Below are 20,302 nucleotides of genomic sequence, written 5' to 3'. Positions count from 1 at the left end.
GATGGCTCCTTTTCTGAGGGGGGAGTGATTTGTAGCATTGATATTTGGCACAGGCCGGAACGCCAGCTGAAGAAGAGAAGGAAGAGTGTTGTTGCTGCTCGCGCTCGCTCCGCTTGACAGCTGGTCGGTTCTACCGCTACGTTTTCCACAAAGTAAACGTCTCTTCTGCTCACCACTAAAGGTGTACTAGCAATACAAATATATATATATATATATATATATATATATATATATATTGTAACGACGAGAGAAATAAGACACAACGCCTTTGCTGCAGGCCGGCTGTTCTTATTCTGCTTCGTCTTCGTCCTCTTCCTCCTAGCATGCGAGTCTGTGCCAGAGAGAGTTCCAGTTTCGGTTTTCGTCATTACACTCGGCCATGACTGCTAGCGCGCAAAGGCAATTTTCTCTGGAGGGCGGCACTGGGAGTGCCGTGGTAGTCTGTCATGTGCACGCCTCGAGCTGTCCTGTGGAACTGTCCTGTACTCTGGTGGACGACCCTGGCTGTGTCGAGGTGGTCGTTGCAGGTCGCGTCCGCGCGGCAAGTTAATGTAGTCACCTGGAGAATGTAAACCCAGCAGGTGATACTGGCTGGTGCGGAGTGATCGCATTGGTGGCGGACCATCGCGATGACTACCCCTTCGCTGCTTGGATGACATTGCAGGGACACCAGTATGCAGTACTGCGGCCCACACTGAGCGGGGACGCCTGCGTTGTTCAGAGCGAGGGAAGGTACGATGGGCTATATCGATAGATATCAGCGACATCGCTGTGTAGACTTTGCGCGTAGACTTGCGACGCAAGTCGTGCTCTAGCGTCTTCGCTGATGCACTGCTGGTCGAAGTGGAGGTTTTTGCCAATCCGTCACGTGCGTTCATGTCGACATGGCCAGTTGCCTCGCCATCCGGAGCAACCGTGAACTGCACCGGAATGACTTCGATGGCATCCTCCTCAGGTGGAGTAGGCACTTGTGGCTCGTTAGGGGAGACGGCATTTGGCAAGTTACGAGCGTCCACGCACTCGGCCAATGACGGCAAAGGTGGCAGGGGATGGTGCGGCTCCTTACTATGGGTCAAACTGGCCGTTGTGACGTGTGCTTGGTCTCCGGCTGGTTGTGAAAGAGCCGCCGTCGTCACGCAGCAGGTCAATGGATCCAGGCCATTTGGGGCTGACCAGCTTGGAGGCTGGCTCACTGGCTTCTGTGCTTTATAGGCGGTCCTAAGTTGGGTCAAGGGTAATTGTGTGTCAGGTGTCGACGCGGAGTCAGAGATTTGCCCGGAGGAGTACACCGTCCAGCTTGTCTCGATGATTGCCGCAGGGTACTCTGGGAAGCTGTCCGGGGAGGGGGCACGCGGCACAGCTGTAGGGGGGCGCGGCGCCTCGTGAGGTTGATCTCCGAGGTAGGGCAGGTTGGCAGAGGGTGCAGCTGCCTCGTCGTTGTGCTTCTCAATAGCCCCTTGCTCGGTAGTGGCGAGGGTAGAATGAGAGGTAGCAGTGAGGTCAGACTCATTTCTTCCAAACGCAGCAATGAGCTTGGCGCTCCAGTCCGCCCAGGACTGCTGCCGCACGCCTTCGTACCTGTGCCACGCAGCAGCAGGATTTTGAAGGCGGTCTAAGGCCACGCACCACTTCTGATTGTCGCTCCATCCCTTGCGAGCTCCGAGAGCATTGATGGTAGCCACCCAATCGACGGCATCGTCCTGGAAGCCGCGAAACTCGGGTAGCTCGGAGGCAGCCGGTGGTGGTGTCACGGCAGGCGAAGCTCCAGAAAATAGCGACGCCACACAGCCAAGTTGGTGTGAAAGAGCCGCGAGAGTATACTGGAGCTTGCTGCGGCTCTCGGGGGAAGTTGTTGAATGGTCTTGCGAGGCGGCCGCGGCCAACGCCTCATCGATAATGTGAAGTCCCGGCAAGGCAGCAGGGAATATCGCAGAACTCGACGCTGTCAGGGCGCCGACCTCGAGGCGGAGTCGCGCAATGGTGCGCGAAAGCTCGGTGGCACTCTCGGGCGGCCCACATGCGGAGCCAGTGGGGACGTGTTCCCCGATCAGCGTACTCACTGCTGTGGTACCCTCGGCCGAGGGAGCTTGAACAGCACCCCTGAGCGGCTGAGGTGCCGATGAAGCACTGAGCAGGACGTTGTCGCAGTGGGAAGCGTGAACGGCATTCCCGGTCAACGACAGGCCATGTACTGTCGTGGTGGGGCCGGGGCAAGCCTGCCCAGGAGCCATCGAGAAGGCCTGGACGCCGTCCCCGAATGGCGGCACAGGTGCTCCCGGCTGCAGGAGGGCTGTCGGCTCCATGATCGAGGAAGCGTGAACAGCGTTTTTACGATGAGAGAACCACGCTGCCGATGATCCACGAGGGTACGGACAGGTGGCTTGTGCCGCAGGGTTCACTTGTCGACCTGTGCTCACGGCACAATCCGTGGCGAAGGACGCGTAGACGGTGTCCCTTTTCATGAAGAAATACCGGTGATGGGTATACTAGAGCCGCCGAGGAGGCCTTGGCGCCATCCCCGAACGGTGGTGGCAGTGGCGGCAGGTGAACAGCTGCTGAGGAGGCCTTGACGCCGTCCCCGAGCGACGCTTACCGCATCTGCACGTCGGCGGGCGTCCTGGATGACGAAGCCGGGACGTATGACGTCTTCTTCATCGACTGCGCCATTGTAACGACGAGAGAAATAAGACACAACGCCTTTGCTGCAGGCCGGCTGTTCTTATTCTGCTTCGTCTTCGTCCTCTTCCTCCTAGCATGCGAGTCTGTGCCAGAGAGAGTTCCAGTTTCGGTTTTCGTCATTACAATATATATATATATATATATATATATATATATATATATAATATTTGTCAGCTCGACGCAAAATTTCACGTCTCTGTCTTTTTCATAACCTTTACTATTGCTTTCCTCACCTACATGGTTCACTTTTACTTCCGCCTGTCCGAACATCTCGTCGCCTATTTAATTCCCTGAGTATCCAACGTCTGTTTGGTTCTACTAACGCTTTTAATAAATCATTTCTTCTTATGGCTATCGATAAGTGGAACGGTTTGACGGATGCTATTGTCAGCGAACAAGTTGCTGTTAAATTTAGAGATTTATTACTAGCTACCCTTGACTCTTAATCGCTGTTTGTCTTTCTTCGTTGGTTGTTCTCTGCCGCCTGTATATTTTTGACCGCGAATTGACTGTTGAATATTTCGTTTGACATGCTCTGTTTTCTTTTTGTTTTTTGTTGCTACCTGTATGTTTTAGTAATTTAAAAACTGTAACCATGAACTGCATTTTCATTGAAATTTGTACTTGGATTGTTCCCCCCCCCCTTATGTAATGCCCCGAGAGAGGCCCTTAAGGGTAAAATGATTGATGATGATGATTTGCTGAAGAAATTTATTCAAAGAAACAGCATGAAGTCTGTAGGCATGAAAAACGGTAAGGATAAGGAAATAATAATTATACAGAGATTGATATGTGGGTTTTAACGTCCCAAAACCACCATATGATTATGAGAGACGCCGCAGTGGAGGGCTCCGAAAATTTCGACCACCTGGGGTTCTTTAACGTGCACCCAAATCTGAGCACACGGGCCTACAACATTTCCGCCTCTATCGGAAATGCAGCCGCCGCAGCCGGGATTTGAACCCGCGACCTGCGGGTCAGCAGCCGAGTACCTTAGCCACTAGACCACCGCGGCGGGGCTCATTATACAGAGACCGGGGAAAAAAGCAGAGGGAGAAAAAAAGCGAAGCTCGCTACGAGCCGCACAAGGCTTGAAGCAGCAGAAATTCACGATTATGAAGAATAATCTCATGGCCTCAAGGTCGTGCCTAGTGCTAAGTAGGTGAAGCAGGTTGTGTCAAGTTTGTTTCTAGGTCATTGCGAGTTTATAACGAGGTCATGCTAACTTGTTTCTGCGTTTGTAGCTTGCGAAGAGAAGTTAGATTTAGAGCACAGATAGACACACACCGGACACACATGTCAAAACAACGTAGTCGGAAATCGCAGCTGATACCAAGCGGTCCCACCTCTCATAGATCTGCGGTCACGTCGTCGTTCGCCAAAGCCTTCGATCGCTTCGGCGTTTCTCGCTGTTGTAGTTACCTTTCCCATTCCTTAGAATTCTATCAATGTAAGTACTCAGGTTCTCCTGCTCAGTCACGAATAGTCATGAAATCAGTCATAAATAGTGAAGCTTTCACCAAACGTGTGGCACACAGCTGTTTAAGTTTGTGGTGATCAATATTTTATAATAGGCCACAGACATAAATTACGGCTAGCTCAAAAAGCTCTGCTGTTGATAATTATATAACTGATGTGTGGTAAAGAAATCAACATGCAAAGGGAGAAAGCGACACATGGAAAAGAACCGAGAAAAGAAACAGACATACCGAAAATAGTGAGCTGAGGAAAAAAAGACCATAATTGTGGAAAAAAGATAAAAAACAAAAGCGAAGAAAGCCGCCCAGCCGCGTCCTTTATCAAGCTGGGAACCACTAGTGGGAAGCTGCCTTCATATGTTATTTCTAGTATTATCGACCTTTTTTTTTCGTTCCACATTTGCCATCTGCTGCTTGCGCAGCTTTCGTCGTATTATAAAGTTTATCAAATTTATTGTGGCACAAAATGGTTTTGACTACATAAATGTTCTTTATTTTTAGTACAAAACAGTACTGCTGCTGGACGAGAGTGCTGGTTTAATTGGACGAAAATAGTCGATGGACAGACCCATGGTTTGGAAACCCCGTGCGTAGGTCTGAATTGCACCAATGGTACTTTGACACTTATAGAGCAAGACAGTATTTTTTACTTGAAAATTTTTCTCGCTCTCTTTATTTTAGTATTTATATATACAATATTATACAATAAAAAGACCCCGTGCTGCTTTGTTTCATTGTGTGTACAAGACACTGTTTTTCGTCAGCAATGAGCATCGCAGTCATTTTTGACGCATTCTATTACCGAGGCTCTCCGTTTGAATTTTCTAAGATATCACCCATCTGACTTTTACTGCGCCCGTTAAAAAAGGGTGGGGTGCAATGGCAGAGGTGGCGTGCATATTGCTTGCAGTGTGTTTGGCTAATTGAAATTAGGCCATAGAAAATAAAACAACACTCTGTAACAAAACAAGCAGAAATTAACCTCCAGGAGGCTTTCAAATAGATTATTATTCAACACCTGACGGAAGTACTTTTATTTAGAGACTTAAGAAACTCAATTTAACAAGGACCCAAAGCAGTGGGGGGTGGGGGGGTGTTATAATGAATATTTCGAGCCCATCAAAACAAATGGGTTATTGGTGCAGTATCATCACATGAGTGATTGCATAGTCGTAGGTCATAGGTGCCGCATTAGTTATCAGCCAAACTCGACATGAGGGTGGCCTCCAGAAACTGTATTCCGGAATGAGTCACGGTAGTACTAATACTCAGCTGTTAGGACACCAGCAATATGCTACCAACCTCTTCAACTACTGTATTGAAAATTCTGGTTGCGGGGATGCTGAAATCGTTGGTAGATACGGTGTAGTAAATAGGGCACAAAATGAAGAGAGTAAGATTTGTGGTGAAGATAATAAAAGACGAGCTGGATGTTTAAATGAATCTTTGAGTCAATCTTAAGCAGTGAACAGCACACATAAGCGAAATACGTGCAAGCTTGCAGCTGCATAATTGTAATTCTATTGTTACTAAGCGTGCTAACAACCTAGTGAATGCCATGGTAAAGTTACAATCCTTGTATTACTAGTTCCCTTCATGCAGTCACTCTAAGCAGCCACTTTCATGTTGGCAAAATTACTAAGTTGGTAAGTTGGCAGATAGTACCAGACATTGCCACAGACTGATGTAGTGAACGTTTTGACAAACACTAGTTATCTCAGTTCATTTGGATTTCCACAATATCAGTGTGTAGGCGGTTACTAGAATGTCGATGCCACGGTTTATTCGGAGTGATCCCAGACTGTGCTTCAAGTACATTGTTTTGTCGTACCATAATTTTAATGGTGGTTGCAGCGTGCTCCACAAGTTAGCAAGGTTTGTGTGTAAGGGCTCTGTTCGTAAATCAGCAGTTCATTAGTTCAAGGGCCTATGAAGCACGAAGGTACATTTTCATAAGAAGCGTTCCCATAGTTGTTGTTTGCCTTTTTTTTTCACCTGCGATGTTAACGCTATATTCGTTTTAGATATCTTCAGTTTTGTGGATAAATTAATACTTCTGAGATCTGCGGCTCATTGTAAACTTGTGCTTGAGATGGTTGTCCACTTGTACTTCGTAGATAATTTTAGACGTATTGTGTTCTCCATGTGAGCGTGAACATGTATTTAAGGTGACCTTTTTCCCTCCAGCTGCAACACCACAAAGCCAGAAAGAGAGGATGGTTGCGAGCGTGAACGTCACAGTGGAACTTATCCAGAGTGCTGCAAGTGGGTGCGAGCATGCTAGTTGCAGCCGAGAAGCTCTTGGAGGTAATTTAAAGCGGTCATGCTGTGTTCTTTCTACAGCAGTAATGTACCTAATAAAGTTTACTAGCACTGGTTTGAAGCTCCCCTTTAATGAGAGCTGAGAGCATTCATTTTAGAGCAAAATAACTTGAAAATATGATACCTTGGTCAAAAAATTTTCGGAGTGGTATAGTGACCTCAAATCAGCATGCGATTTCAATAAATGGTTATCCCTATGAGAATTGCCTTCGAAAAAGCAATGCTCATTCTAGCGTTTCAACTGAACGGATGCCTTTATGCGTTATTCGTGCTGTAAAATTGTAATATGTGGCCATAACACCTCTAATTTGTTCGTGATGCCTTGAATGTAGGGTGGCAGGTAAGATGGTGGTACAGACAGACAGACAGACAGACAGACAGACAGACAGACAGGCAGACAGACAGACAGACAGACAGAGAGACGGACAGACGGACGGACAGACAGACAGACAGACAGACAGACACTGCCATGTGCCCATGGTTTGGTATAATATCCAATGAGGTCAACGCAAGGATTAAAAGGAATTGCAGTGCTCTTCAGAAGTCGTATTGCACAAGGACTTGTTTTTGGGCTAGTTGGTGCATACTTGGTGGAGAAGACTGAGGCGCAAAAAACATATCGTGAAGCAGGAAGAGCAGGAGAGAAGACAGAACAGCGCCAACTACCAACTGTTTAATGCACAAGAAGCTGTCAGGTGTGTCGAACGGATAGGCGTGCACTCTAAGGCAAACGGGTGTATGGTTCGTCCTTTTGGGGACTAATGGGGCTGCCACAACCATTAATTCCTTTAAGGACTAACGGCACCGGGTCTACCAGTTAGTCCCCACAGATGAACTCAAGGGACTAATATTTAGTCCTCAATTTCACACCTTAGTGAGTAACCGTTAGTCTCACAATCTACCTCAAAGGACTAACATTTATTCCTCACATTTGCACCTTATATAGCAACTATTAATCCCTACATTTACACCTTACCAGCCATCCGTTAGTCCTCACAGTTGCACCTTGCCGGACGAACGGCTGATCCACTCAAATACTTCAGTCGAATGAACTTTTTGTCCCCAGCTCAAACATCCTTTTTTGTTTATTTTCCGCCAGGCCTAATACTTTTTTTCACCTGTTTTTCTACGCAGTTAGCAACAACTTGCGCAGAAAAGAACACGCGAAAAAGTAGTTACCACTTATGTGTGAGTGCGTTCGCTGTCACGGCAACAACGAAAGACAAAAGTGAGACATCGAAATCTTTTAATTTTCTACATACACATAAAGTTTCTCCATTATTTTAAGTGAATTCATGGTGAAGTGTACAAGTCCAGTCTCGTTGTCAAATCATGTTCACTCCTTGGGTAGCTCCTCCGACGGAAGCGATAGATGACAGGCATTGAAGATGTCAGCGCACGCAGCCTGTTGTGTTCCCACGGCTGTACGAACAATAAGATAGCAAAAATAGTTAGACACACAAGACAGAAGATGAAGATGCACGCAAGACAAGTACGTGCACGTTAATATAAAAACAAGTGTTAAAATATGACACACAAATAACTTTACCTCCACATGTCGCACAGTCCATCTGAAGCTGCTTTGACGAAAGATATGGATGTCAGGCATCACAGATTGCCAGCGCACACAGCCTTCAGCACGGTGTGTGCCGACGACTGCACAATAGGTACGTAAAATAGTAAGTCACACGTGACAGAGGATGATTAAAAATGCATATGAGAAATACGTGCAAAGTGAAATGAACACGTACGTGAGATATGACATGCTAATAATTTCATCATGATGTTACACATCGTCAAAGAATCCTTTCGATCCCCGTAGCGCAACAACTAAAGAGCGGCGGCTGCAGCCATAACTCCGCGAACCTCCGTGGCGCTAACAAGTCGGTGAGTCCTAAGCGAGCGACGTCGTTCAGCTCGAGCAAGCGAACGCGAGACCAAACATGGCGCTGCACGCGCAGTGTCTGCTGCAAGAGAATATCGAACAGGAGAGCGAGCGTACGCTTGGCCACCGCCACGAACAGCGCCGAGCTGGTTTGGAGCTAGCGCCGTAGAAATCGACGATAATGCGGCCCTGTTCCACAAACTCGAGCGAGTGCAGCGCGCAAACGCGAGTCTGCCACCGCGACCAGCGGACGGCGCAGACCTGCTTGCGACCGACTGTAATGGCGACCGATTTTCAGTGAGTTCCGACGCTAGCGAAATCCCCGCCAGCCCGTGCTGGGGCACTTACAGCGCGCGACATACTACAACCAAGCTCTTTGCGAGAACCCGCAACGTGTTTTCGACGACTGCCAATACAGCGACGAGGTCTCAGCCCAATATCGTCAGCCTGGGGCTCATCGCGGCGGCGAAGACAGGCAAGCACTCGATCAGCGAGCGTACGGGAGGCCTTCGGCAATGGCGGCCAATTTACAGGCAGTCGCAAAGCACAGGCGAACTGCATACGCCGAAGCTGACCTTCGCGATGCATTTCGTGCGTGCGATATACAACACCACCGAGCCCGTTGCCGGCAAGCGCGATCGTATCGCACACGCGACAAGTAGAGCCGAATAACGAATGATAACCTACTTGCCTTATAATCCAGCGCTGTTTTCTGCCCTGAGTCGGACTGAAGTATATATCCGATAGGCCTGCTGCCTTCTCGGCCGCCATATTGGCCTTCCCAACTGTTGCTGCCGTGCGTTGGTTGTGACTATCTTGAAGCCAGAGATATACAGCGCGGCGTGGTGACGTGTCGAAACTTGCTCCAGACTTCATGGGTGCAGCGAAACAAAATAGCAGCAGCCCACGCTCATCCAAGCGTACGCACAAGCACCACGTCGTAATTCTTAGATCCTCAAAACCAGGCGGCCGTGGTCAAGCACTCCGAGCGCGGCTCAATACGCCAACCGTCGCCGGCAAAATACGGGGAAAGACTGAGCCAGCAGAGGAGGAGAAGTTATGAGGAGGGCTGGGTGGTGGTGGTGAAAGTGGTTAGAAGATGAGAAAAGACCCATAATTTCTGCTACCCTATCGGGAGCACGGCGCAGTGCCTGGAGGGCTGGGCACCTTGGCCACGCTTTTCGCGCTGCCAGCAATGTGCGGGCGGTTCATCCTTTTTGGCGCGTGTGGTTTCGCGCGGCACGCTTCCCTCTGTGGTTGCTCCTCAACGGTCTATCCGTTCATCGTGCGCGCCTATTGGGCTCCGTTACTCCTTTTTCGGGTAATTTTGCCTTAGAGTGTCAGCTTTAGGGTAAACTGAAAGTGCCAAACACGTGTCGGGGTCGCTAGCAAGGGGGACAACGGATTCTGGTAGCACTGTCGCACACTGGCAAGTGATGCAATGCGTGAGTTGGTTACTTCTCTGCGGCGGCTGCATTTCCGATGGAGGCGGAAATTCTGTAGGCCCGTGTGCTCAGATATAAGTGCATGTGAAAGGACCCCAGGTTGTCAAAATTTCTGGAGCCCTCCACTACGGTGTCCTTCATAGTCATATGGTGGTTTTGGTACGTTAAACTTTACATATCAATCAATCAATCAATCAATCAATCAATCAATCAATCAATCAATCAATCAATCAATCAATCAATCAATCAAGTTGGTTACTTCTGGCTATCTGCCAGTCCATTGTAAAGTTCGCTTTTTAAAGAATGCCTCACCTGAGGCTCGTCACCTAAGTTAATAAAGGTGAATACATCGTTCTGTCTCTATACATAAAGAATGACGGTGCTGCCCTGTTTACGAATTTTGTTCAGAGTCATTGTACCATCTCAAGATTAAAGCAGGGTATGTCATGAACGTAATCTGCTGAGCCCACGTAGGATATTTCCAGAATGAAAGAAAATTCACTCGACTTGTGCTCTTCAGAAACGCAGGAACCCTGTGCTTTTTACGAGAAAAGTTATCACGACAAAAACCTAGCAAGTTGGCATGTTTAATACTTAGGAATAAATTTTAGTGATTTACTGGACGATGTCTATTCTATTACGCGAAACAACGATGTTTATTCTTGGCTGTTCTAAAGAGTAGACTTCCGTTCGCGTAGGTGGCCATACGCTACGCTCTTCTTCATGACAATGCAGCTTTTTGCAACTGCCGGTTGAGTAATTGAGCATCGGGAACTGTTACGTCCGAATTGTTACCGAACACGTTCGGGCAATTTATTAGTGTTCTAACGATTTAACTGTTGTCGACACACGTCCCTGTCGAAGCGGTATCATCATTAGGAAACTTGATGTGTGTTTTCATTATTTATTGAAATTTATGAAGCATACTTTCGTCACGTTCTGTAGTCATCTCACCTGGTATACACCTGTTGTCGTCGAGATTAGAAGATATTTTAGCAGCTGAGAGCGTGTCGTTAAAAGAGCCGCCGGCAAATCACACTGACACACACACACGCACACACGCACACACATACACATACTCACACACAAACAGCAGACGAACACGTGAGATGATGATGATGATGATGATTTTGATAATGATGATGATGATAATGATGGCTTGTATAAATGGCTCACACCCACTCTGCGGGAGTGGCCAAGAAACGAATATTAGGGATCAAATATCAGCTGTATACCTAATGCCTTATAAAATGGTTATGAGAAATTAATTTAGAGAATTTCGAGGTGTTTCAGCGCCTTCTTCTCATAATGTCTCGGTTTCAAATTGTGTTTCCGCTGCTAACAGGTTGCCCCACCGTGGTGGTCTAGTGGCTAAGGTACTCGGCTGCTGAACCGCAGGTCGCTGGATTGAATCCCGGCTGTGACAGCTGCGTTTCCGATAGAGGCGGGAATGCTGTAGGCCCGTGTGCTCAGATTTGGGTGCACGTTCAAAAACCTCAGGTGGTCATAAATTCCGGAGCCTTCCACTTCGGCGTCTTTCATATTCATATGGTGGTTTTTGGACGTTAACCCTCACATACGACTAATCAATCAATCTGTTAATAGGTTTTGTTTTGTGTTGTCATTTCACAATCCGAGACCACCAGATGACCTATCACGTGGGGTGTATACTTGTGATTATTTAGGCTCGCCCTACATGGAAGTCTCGCGATGAGCATTTTAGTTTTACCAAGTCAAGAAAACAACTGCGAGAGCATGGACACTTTCGCGGCTAGATAGACAGACAGGCAGACAGACATACATGCAGATAGATAGAAAGTTTTTATTGGTTTGCCTCATTTTTCTCGTCTTTTCACTATCGCCTAGCACGCGCACGCGTCCCTGCGTTGCTATTAAGGAGTTTAAGAATTGGGGCCCCAAGGAGCTTGGGGACCCAATAAGCTTGCGACGCACCAGGGCGCATGCGCAGAACTCAAGCCAATTTTGGGATTTTGTGTTCATGCTTACCCAAGGCCGAGAACCTTTTGCTTCAGCACTACCAAAGCTATGGGATGTAAGAAAGCCACGCACTTGCGCAGAAAAAAAACATGTCCCAGATATATTAAGTGCCTTAAAATTGACCGGGTTGACTAAAGTTGGTGCTGTTTGGTGTATAATACGCCACATCATTATGTAATACGTTTGTTGCTCGCATTTATTTCGTACGCATGAAATTAGTTTTTGTCTCTTACCCCCGGTAACTGCATTTCTAAATCAACATGGCAGCATTCATGCAAAAGCGACCGCCCGCTTCGATCCAAATTTGCTCTTGCAACACGCCCACTGCGCTGACAGCAACAAATGAATGTTGAGTTCCACCATCGATTTGTTTGATCTTACTCTGAGGATACAACATCAGGTATGGGCTGTTGTTATTAGCGAGATATGCTGCTTGCTTAGCCGCATGTGCTAAGATTAACACGCCGAAGCATGGCTTGGGCTGCGTCACCAGACCAAGATCGCCGCATCTTCAAACATCTGACATGCAACATGGCACAGTGTTTCGTGCGCGTCAGATACTTCTGCGATGGAAACAAAAAAAGAGAGAAAAGAATTATTGCAGCGGGAGACGTGAAAGAACACGTCGACGGAGAAGCAGTTATACGAGAGCAACGATAAGCGTCGGAGAGAAACGGGCACAAAGTGTAGTTATCCACCGGCATAAGTGCCTACCGAGCTTCAGCCTGCAGAACAACAAATCCACGCTTCAATTTCCTGGTGCGACTGTTTGTTTCACAGTTTTACAGTTTTACTGTACTTTCAGATTATTAAACCAGCCTTATCCACGATGAGTGTGTATAGACAATTTAGCGAGCGGATGCCTTGGAGACGGTGAGCAGATGATACGGCACGAATGAATCCATGTGGAGAGGCTCATCACTGTTTTTATTGGCTTAGGGGCCCTGTAGTCTCCACAGTGGTGAAGATTAAGGAGCCAAGACATTTTGGATCACCCGCGAGACGAAGAAAACGCAGCGCGAGCCATGCTGTCGTATGGCCCACGTCTCGCATAACTGAATTTGGCCACGGTGTGCCCCCCGTGCGTTTGACCCAAGAAAAAGGAGGAGGAAAAAACCTTTATTAACGCCGGCTCTGCCAGCTAGCCCTTATCCTCACCGGGCTGGTTGACATCCCTAGCCCGGGACATCATTAGTGGAGGCCGCCACTTGAGCCCGCTAGACTAGAGCTCACTGTTCCTCTAGTGTGGAGCTATTGAGTAGGGTCGTCTCCCAGTCCTCTTTGGTGGGGCTGGGAAAGGGGGTTAATTTTGGGTTCATTTGGCAGGCCCAGATCATATGGTAAGTGTTGGCCATTTCCCCACAGTACTGGAACTGCCCACTTATTTTTAGATCGTAATATTTGAGTATGGCTGGACAGAGCAGCGTGTTTGTCTGTAGGCGCCACAGGAGGCGCTCCTACGTTTTCGAGAAACCCTTCGCTGGTGCGGGATACAAGCGGCGTTGCTCAATGTAGTATTCTTTGATTTCTCGAAACCGTGTTAAAGGTGTGGGACGTTCAGGTCTTTCAGGGGAACGGGGAGCTTCCCGGGAAGTGAGCACGCGGGCCGCTGCATGTTCAGCCTCGTTACCCCGTAGACCCTGATGTCCCGGAGTCCATATAAGACGTTTTGGGGTAGGATCGCGGTCTTGATGCTGAATTTTAAAAGTATATTAGCCAATGGAGAGATTTCTCCTGCAAGATAGCTCTCGCAGGCTCTTCGAGAGTCTGTAACTATTTGTTTTGAGTTTGGATGGGATACTGCCAGTGCAATGGCCCCCTCCTCCGCCTTACTTGAGCTCGTGGCTTTGAAGGTCAAGCCGTCCATTTGCGTTCCTTGATGTATTACCGCCGTGTAGTATCCCCTAGGTGACGGCCCGGCCACATCGACGTAGCAGACCCCATTACGGGAGCCAAGCCGTTGTTCAAGTGCCTCAGCGCGCTCTTGCCTTCTACCCTGGTGCGCCTGCCTGGTCATATTGCGGGGAAGCGCGGACACCCAGAGTTTTGTTATCCAAAGTTCAGTAATACGCTCCGCGTTTTCAATTTCGCATTCGTGCCGAATCAAGAGGCGGTCCAGTAGGCGCCGCAAGGGGGCGTCTGCGTAAGATGCGTATATTGATTTGTGAGGTGGGCTTCTTGGAGCTCTTGTATAGAGTGAAAGACTCCCTAGCAGAGTTTCTGATCTGAAGTGCTGATGGGTAAATCAAGTGCGCGCTTAATTACTTTCTTAAGAATGGCATCGACTCTGTTCTCTACGTGTTTTGTCATTCTTAATTATGGTATTGAATATAGAATCCTGCTAGTTACAAAAGCAGGGGCGAGCTGAATCGCGTCCCTTACTCGTAGCCCTCCGCGCTTGTTTGACACTCGGCGGATCATGTGCCTTACCTGTTCTGCAATTTTCCATAGCTTGTATAGCATGGTGCCGTTTTTTGTTCTGTTGTGAATCAGAAGGCCAAGGATTCGTAGTTCTAAAACCTCTCGTATGGTTGATCCTGATACCATTAAGTTTATGGTTGTCCTATCTTTAATGTTTTCTCTGATATGCAGGAATTCAGATTTGGTTGGAGCGCACTGCAACCCACACTGAGCCACATAGTCCTCCACAATGGAGGCGGCCTGCTGCAGGCGGTCTTCAATTTCTCCTAAACTGCCCCGATTTGTCCAGATTGTTATATCATCGGCCTATATTGCATGATATATTCCTTCGAATACTGTCACTGCTTGCGGGAGCTTCATCATGGCAATGTTGAATAGCGGCGGAGATAGGACAGCTCCTTGCGGGGTACCCCGCGTCCCCATTTTGAATGGTTCATGTTGCTCGTTATCTATGCGAATGAACGCCAGTCTCTCAGAGAGAAAGTCTCTGATGTAGGCAAAGATTTTCTTACCGCAATGGGTACTACTCAAGTTCTTCAGGATGCTTTCATGTTTAACGTTGTCGAATGCGCCTTTAAGGTCGAGTGCAAGGATTGCCCTGTCGTTGTGCATCGAGGGAATGGGTTGGACAATGTCTCGTTTTAGTTGCAAGAGGATATCTTGCGCAGACAGGTGTGGCCTAAAGTCAAACATAGAATCTGCGAAATACCCCTTGCGCTCTAGGTACGTGGCGAGACGGTCTCTAACCATTGTTTCAATTAATTTGCCGGCACATGAAGTTAATGATATAGGTCTGAGGTTGTCCATGCTGATTTGCTTTCCTGGTTTGGGGATGAATGTGACAACTGCTGTTTTCCATTCAGTTGGCAGTGGTTGGCCATCCCAGATCACGTTATGTACTGCAATATATGCCGATAAGAATCGTCTGACAGGTTCGCTAATAGTTTACAGTTTTACCGTGATCAGGTCTCGGCCCGGGGCAGTGCCCCTGCGCATTTGTTTTCAGTGCTGCTTTCAGATCGCACATTTCAAAAGGGGCCTCGATCTAACTGTTTTCTCTACCTGCATATTCATATGCGTTACTGTTTAGATCTGTGGTGCGACATAGGTATATAGCGCACAAAGCATCAGCCAGTGGAGAGTTGGTTCCCTGAAAACTGTGCAGGGCTCGACAGGGCTGCTTTTGCGCTTCTCCTTTGGTTTGGGCCGTGTCCATGAGAGCTCGAAAAAGGCGCCATGCTTTCCTTGTATTCATTTTCTAAATTACAACATTGCACTGTTCTATCCAATTGAATTCGTTCAGTTGTGCAGCCTATTCCTCCGCTTGCTTACTCAACTTGGCTATTCTAAGTTTGAGCTTGCGGTTGAATTTGTTTTTCCGCCATCGTTTAGTTAAGCTTCTGCAGGCGTCCCAAAGGGGGAGCAGGTACTTATTGACGGTGGGGGTGTCTTCCGTTGTCTTTATAATTTTATGACACTTGTAATTGGCGGCAAGGAGCTGTTTTGCCCATCCCGTATATCCTCCCGCCCCTGGCTCAGAGGAGATCACCTGTGAGCGGAAGGCTGTCCAATCTGGCAGCTTAGCTTGGCTCCATGTTCTAGGGCCTATGTTGGTGGAGAGTGTGATTCTGAAGAGACAGTAGTGATCACTGCCGAGCGTTTCTTCTAAGTTTTCCCATGTTGCGTAGGAAAGGTTCTTAGTCGGTGATCGATCCGGACAAGTATCTCGGTTTACAGAATTCTCAATTCTTGTGGGTTTCATCGGATCTGTGAGAAGCGATAGACGGAAAGTGGATATCAGTTCTGCCAATTTCTGTCCCTTGGGGACTTCACGGGTATAACCCCAGTGATAGCTGGGGGCGTTAAAGTCACCCAAAATCACCAGTGGGCACTTATCTGCTTCCTTATTCGCTTTATAAAACATTTCGTTGAAGACGCATTGCCTAGATTTTGGAGAACTGTATACATTTAGAATGGACAAGCTAAGATCTCATGTTTTATTGGGAAGGACTTTGACCATTTTGTATTCCTGCACCTCTGACAGATCAACGTCTATCTGACAAGCGGTATGCTCTTTGTGTACAGAACACAGGTGGACGCACTTTCCTGAAATTAGTTGCAACCAGGCGATTTCTCCTGTAAGCCAGTTTCTTGTAGCGCCAAAACTGCAGGGATAAAATGTTGACTTTGCAGGAAAAGGTTGAGAGTGGCCCTTTTTTTTCTATCTTTACACCCCCTGCAGTTTCACTGAAAAATATCGAGTTGCTGTTGCTTGGACCTTTTATTATTACGTTTAGAACTGCCTGCCATCATGGATTTATTATTGAGGAGGTGTCATTTTCGCCACTGCAGCCAGCGTGGGAGCCTGGAGAGGCGTGGGGAGCTCAGTTTGGTTTGTTAACGGTTGGGCTATGCTGCTCTTGGATTCAGGATTTGCCTGGTTATGAACAATTTTGCGTCGGAGTTGTTCCGTTGTCCTAATGCAAGTTTTGAGTTGGTCCAATCGGGGTGTGAGCCAATCTTTAATTGTTTGTAGTACACTGGCTGTGAGAATTGGCAAAACGCTATGCTTGAGGTCTTGCATAGCCGCTTGGACTGAAACCTTTGCTTGGTTTGTTCTAGGATCATTTTGTTCTGCTCCTCAAGTTTAGTCTCTAGTCTGCTTAGTCGACCTTCTATGTCGTTCGAAGCACCTACTACAGTTTTAGACACACTAGTGTTACCCGATACGTCTGACTGAGTGTCCTGCTCATCGTCCGAGCAGTCGGTGGTGTGCATAGCCACCGGTTCCGACGGTGGTAGAAGAGTAGCAGCATGCGACTCCTTCAGCGTCCGTCTTTCGCGTTCCAGAGTTTCAATGCGTTTTTTATGGCTTCCAATTGTTTTACAATTTCAGGATTAGAGGGGGAGACAGTGGTGGTGGTGGGACACTGAGAAGAGACCCCTACCCAATTGCTCACCTGTTTTGGCGGGTTTGCCAGTGACGGGAAATCCTCGGCGCTGAAGGTAGGTGGCTTCGACTTCAGTCCGGCTGGGGCTTTGATCGGCTTGGGCTTGTTATGCATAGGCTTCGCTTTTTCGTCAGTCTTGAGAGGTGGTGAAAGCTCTTCTTGCTTGTTTTTAGTCCATGTTGCCGCTGTGGTAAAGCGGGCTTCCATGCCTTCTGAAATTTTTCGACGCACTGCGCAGAGCCGGTGAAATGGTTTTCACCGCATATAAGGCAATCGGGTTGACAGTCGTGCTTCGCTGGGCCCTCCAGAGTGAGTTCCACCTTTGCACCACAGTGAATGCACCACTGATTGTCTGGATTGGGGCACGCATCTAGACTGTGGCCCACTGTTCCACACCGGTAACATGCTGGAACCGTTTTTTTTGTAGTAGCACACTGGCACGCTTTCACAGCAGTAGTGAATGAATCTTGGAACGCGGCGGCCTTTGAAGGTCACCACTGCAACGTTGGATGTTCCGAGTTTACGCACATACAAAATTTCGCCGTCGATCCTCTCGAGCTTCCGTCGAAGGGATTCCGAAGTTTCATTGTCTGCGATGGTGATGACACCCTTGCAGGTTTCTCCGGCTGAATTCAAATGCCCTTGAAACGGTACCTGGCGGTCCCCGATCGTCAGCGTGATGTTCCCGATGAGCTTCGAGGCCAGGCTTTCCGTTTTCACACCTACAACAACGATGTTTTGGTCCCGCACCGGCCACACGGAGATACCAGCGTTCGTGGTGCTGCCGGTGAAGCGTTGCACTGCGGTGCCAATCCCACCTGGGCCGAACGCAGCATGCAGGTCCATGGTTATTTTTGGTTTAAGCGCAATAACCAACTCGTCCGACCGTATTCGAGGCGTGTGTGTTGGCTTCCACGTTACCAGCTGCCGCGGGGACTCAACGCAAGCTGCGGGTGTTGATCCTGTTTTGCGAGCCTGTGGCTGAGCGGTGGCCATCGAGCCTCGGGGCTTCATTTTAGCGAGCTTCTCTTGCAGTTGGCGAACCATGATCTGAAGATACTCGTCTTCACCTCGTAAGGAGTCTTCCCGTGTTTCTGCCACCTCGATGTCAACCCACTGCATCGTGCTGGGGCCGTATCCTGTCTTCGTGGATGCTGCCATGGCTGGGGAGCCCGGGCGTAAGCATCGTCGGCGTTGGGCTCAGCCAAGCTCGGGCGTCGCGGGATGTTCAATTGGTCGTAGATTGCCGAGAAACGGGCCTACCTGGATAAAATGGGTATCCAGAGGTTCCTGACGACTTCGCCAAAACGCTGAAACCAGTTTGTGGTGGATATTTGCCAAAAGTCCACAACATTGGTCGATTTCCGACGGAGCTGACGTGACATGCGTCTGACTGCCGCTGCCTATTCGTGAGGAGCCTTTGACCTAATGCAGCCTGCGTTTGACCAAGTTCTCAAACTCTTATGATCCTGTGAACGGAAGAGCAGCCGCACAACGAAGCTTGGGGACCCAGTGCCTTGGGTCCTCAATTCTCAAACTCTCTATTACCCTGATACTTGGCCATGACTGAGCTGATAGCCGGGAATGACGTAGCTCCTGAATGTGCACCCAATTGGGAGGGGTGGCTAGGGCTTCGTTCCCAGGTGGTTGGGACGGAGCTGAAATTGTCACACAGTAGACCGACGGCTCCAGGCACTCAAGCGCGGAGCAACATGGAGGTCTTTTCAGACATTGCTGTGGCTTAGAGATCATCTTGGTCTCTGTCAAGGTGAGTTCTGTGGCAAGTATCAGCGGCGAGCCTGATACCTGTAGGAATGAGTACACCTAAGGGCTAGTGTCGACGACTGCCTCAGGATGATCTGCAAAACTGTCCAAGGAGCAGCTAATAAGAGATGCTGCTCCTCGGAAGGTCGATTTCTGAGGCAGGGTTTGATGGGCACCCTAACTGCCCCATCGAGGTGGCATGTCTCACCCCCCCCCCCCATCTTCCGTAGAGTTGGTTTTCAGGAATAGAGTTGAAGGCATAAAAAACTGGGCAAAATGCATATCCGAACGTGGCACTCCATTGAGGCCAGGACTGTTTCTTGACGCCTTCATAATTGTGCCATAGTTTGGCAGCATCACAAAAGTGGTCAATGGCTACCAGCCATTTCCGATGGTCCAGCCAGACGCTAAGAGCGTTTACCGTTTTGATCCACAAGATGACATCCTGAGGAAATTATCCTATTTCTGGTAGTTCCGATGCAACTACTGACATTGACGTGGACTGCTAGGATCCAGAAGTTCACATCACAAAACAGTCAAGCGCCTGCGCAAGACGAGACGTCCCCCGCATGATATCTGTGGATGAGTCGAGTGATGATCCAGAGGAACCAGCGGCGTTGGCTGCGGAAAAAGCGAGTACCATGGCACTTGCGGCGGTGGTTAGGACCTCGACGTTCGAAGGAGGTAAGCTCTGAATTGCGCAGATGAGCACACGGTTTCACGGTTGATTCTCGCAGCATCGTCAGGTGAGCCGCCTAAAAAATAAATGAAGGTGGCTGTGCATGGTCTTCGAGAAACGTCACGAGCGATTCTCGAAGGCTCATATCGGCGCCATGCTCACCCTGAAAATTCATGCCGAGTATGTCAGGTGACGTTGTTCGGCCACTCCTACTGTGAAGACCGCTGCCTTAGCGTACACCCCATCGCTGTAGCATGACGGAGGAATTCCGCTATTGTGCCTGACTGGTTGCGCTCGTATCCTGCAAAGAGCTGTTTTTTAACGCCCCGCATCTGTAAGCGTACTTCCTTGTCTTTCGACATTGCGGAGTCAGCTCGCAGGAGCAGCCGAGACATCTCCTCAGCGAACATCGCAACGCTTTCGTCAAGTCTTTGATTCTTGCAATTGAGCAGATTCTGTGCTTGTTCTTTTTGGTCTGAACACCCGTACGTGTTCCGCAGCTGAGTGCAGAACTCCGACCAGGTTTTCAAGGCAGCTTGATGGTTCTCGTACCAAATGCGTGCCGCATCCTCGAGTTAAAAGTACACGTACCCGAGCTTCCAGCGGTTTTCCCATTCGTTAGCGACGGCGACACGCTCGTACTGATCCAGCCAGTCTTCACCCTCCTCGAAAGTGTAGCC

At 48.6% G+C, this 20,302-nt stretch overlaps 1 protein-coding gene across 25 annotated transcripts in view; it reads left to right on the top strand.

Moving 5' to 3' along the window:
- LOC119180070 (uncharacterized) overlaps positions 1-20,302 on the top strand; it is a 103,081-nt gene that overhangs the window by 43,825 nt on the left and 38,954 nt on the right. For 6 of the 25 annotated variants that reach the window (XM_075869363.1, XM_075869367.1, XM_075869369.1 and 3 more), the window contains one exon: positions 6,345-6,464. In XM_075869363.1, the coding sequence (XP_075725478.1) occupies positions 6,345-6,464 (120 nt within the window). Of the gene's footprint in view, positions 1-4,658; positions 4,789-6,344; positions 6,683-20,302 lie in introns of those variants that run through there. The other 19 variants (XR_012884969.1, XR_012884966.1, XM_075869371.1 and 16 more) reach the window with 8 other exon arrangements.

This window comes from Rhipicephalus microplus, chromosome 7 (genome assembly GCF_043290135.1).
Source record: "Rhipicephalus microplus isolate Deutch F79 chromosome 7, USDA_Rmic, whole genome shotgun sequence".
Classification (NCBI taxonomy): domain Eukaryota; kingdom Metazoa; phylum Arthropoda; class Arachnida; order Ixodida; family Ixodidae; genus Rhipicephalus; species Rhipicephalus microplus.
This window is presented reverse-complemented; position numbering and strand designations above follow the sequence as displayed.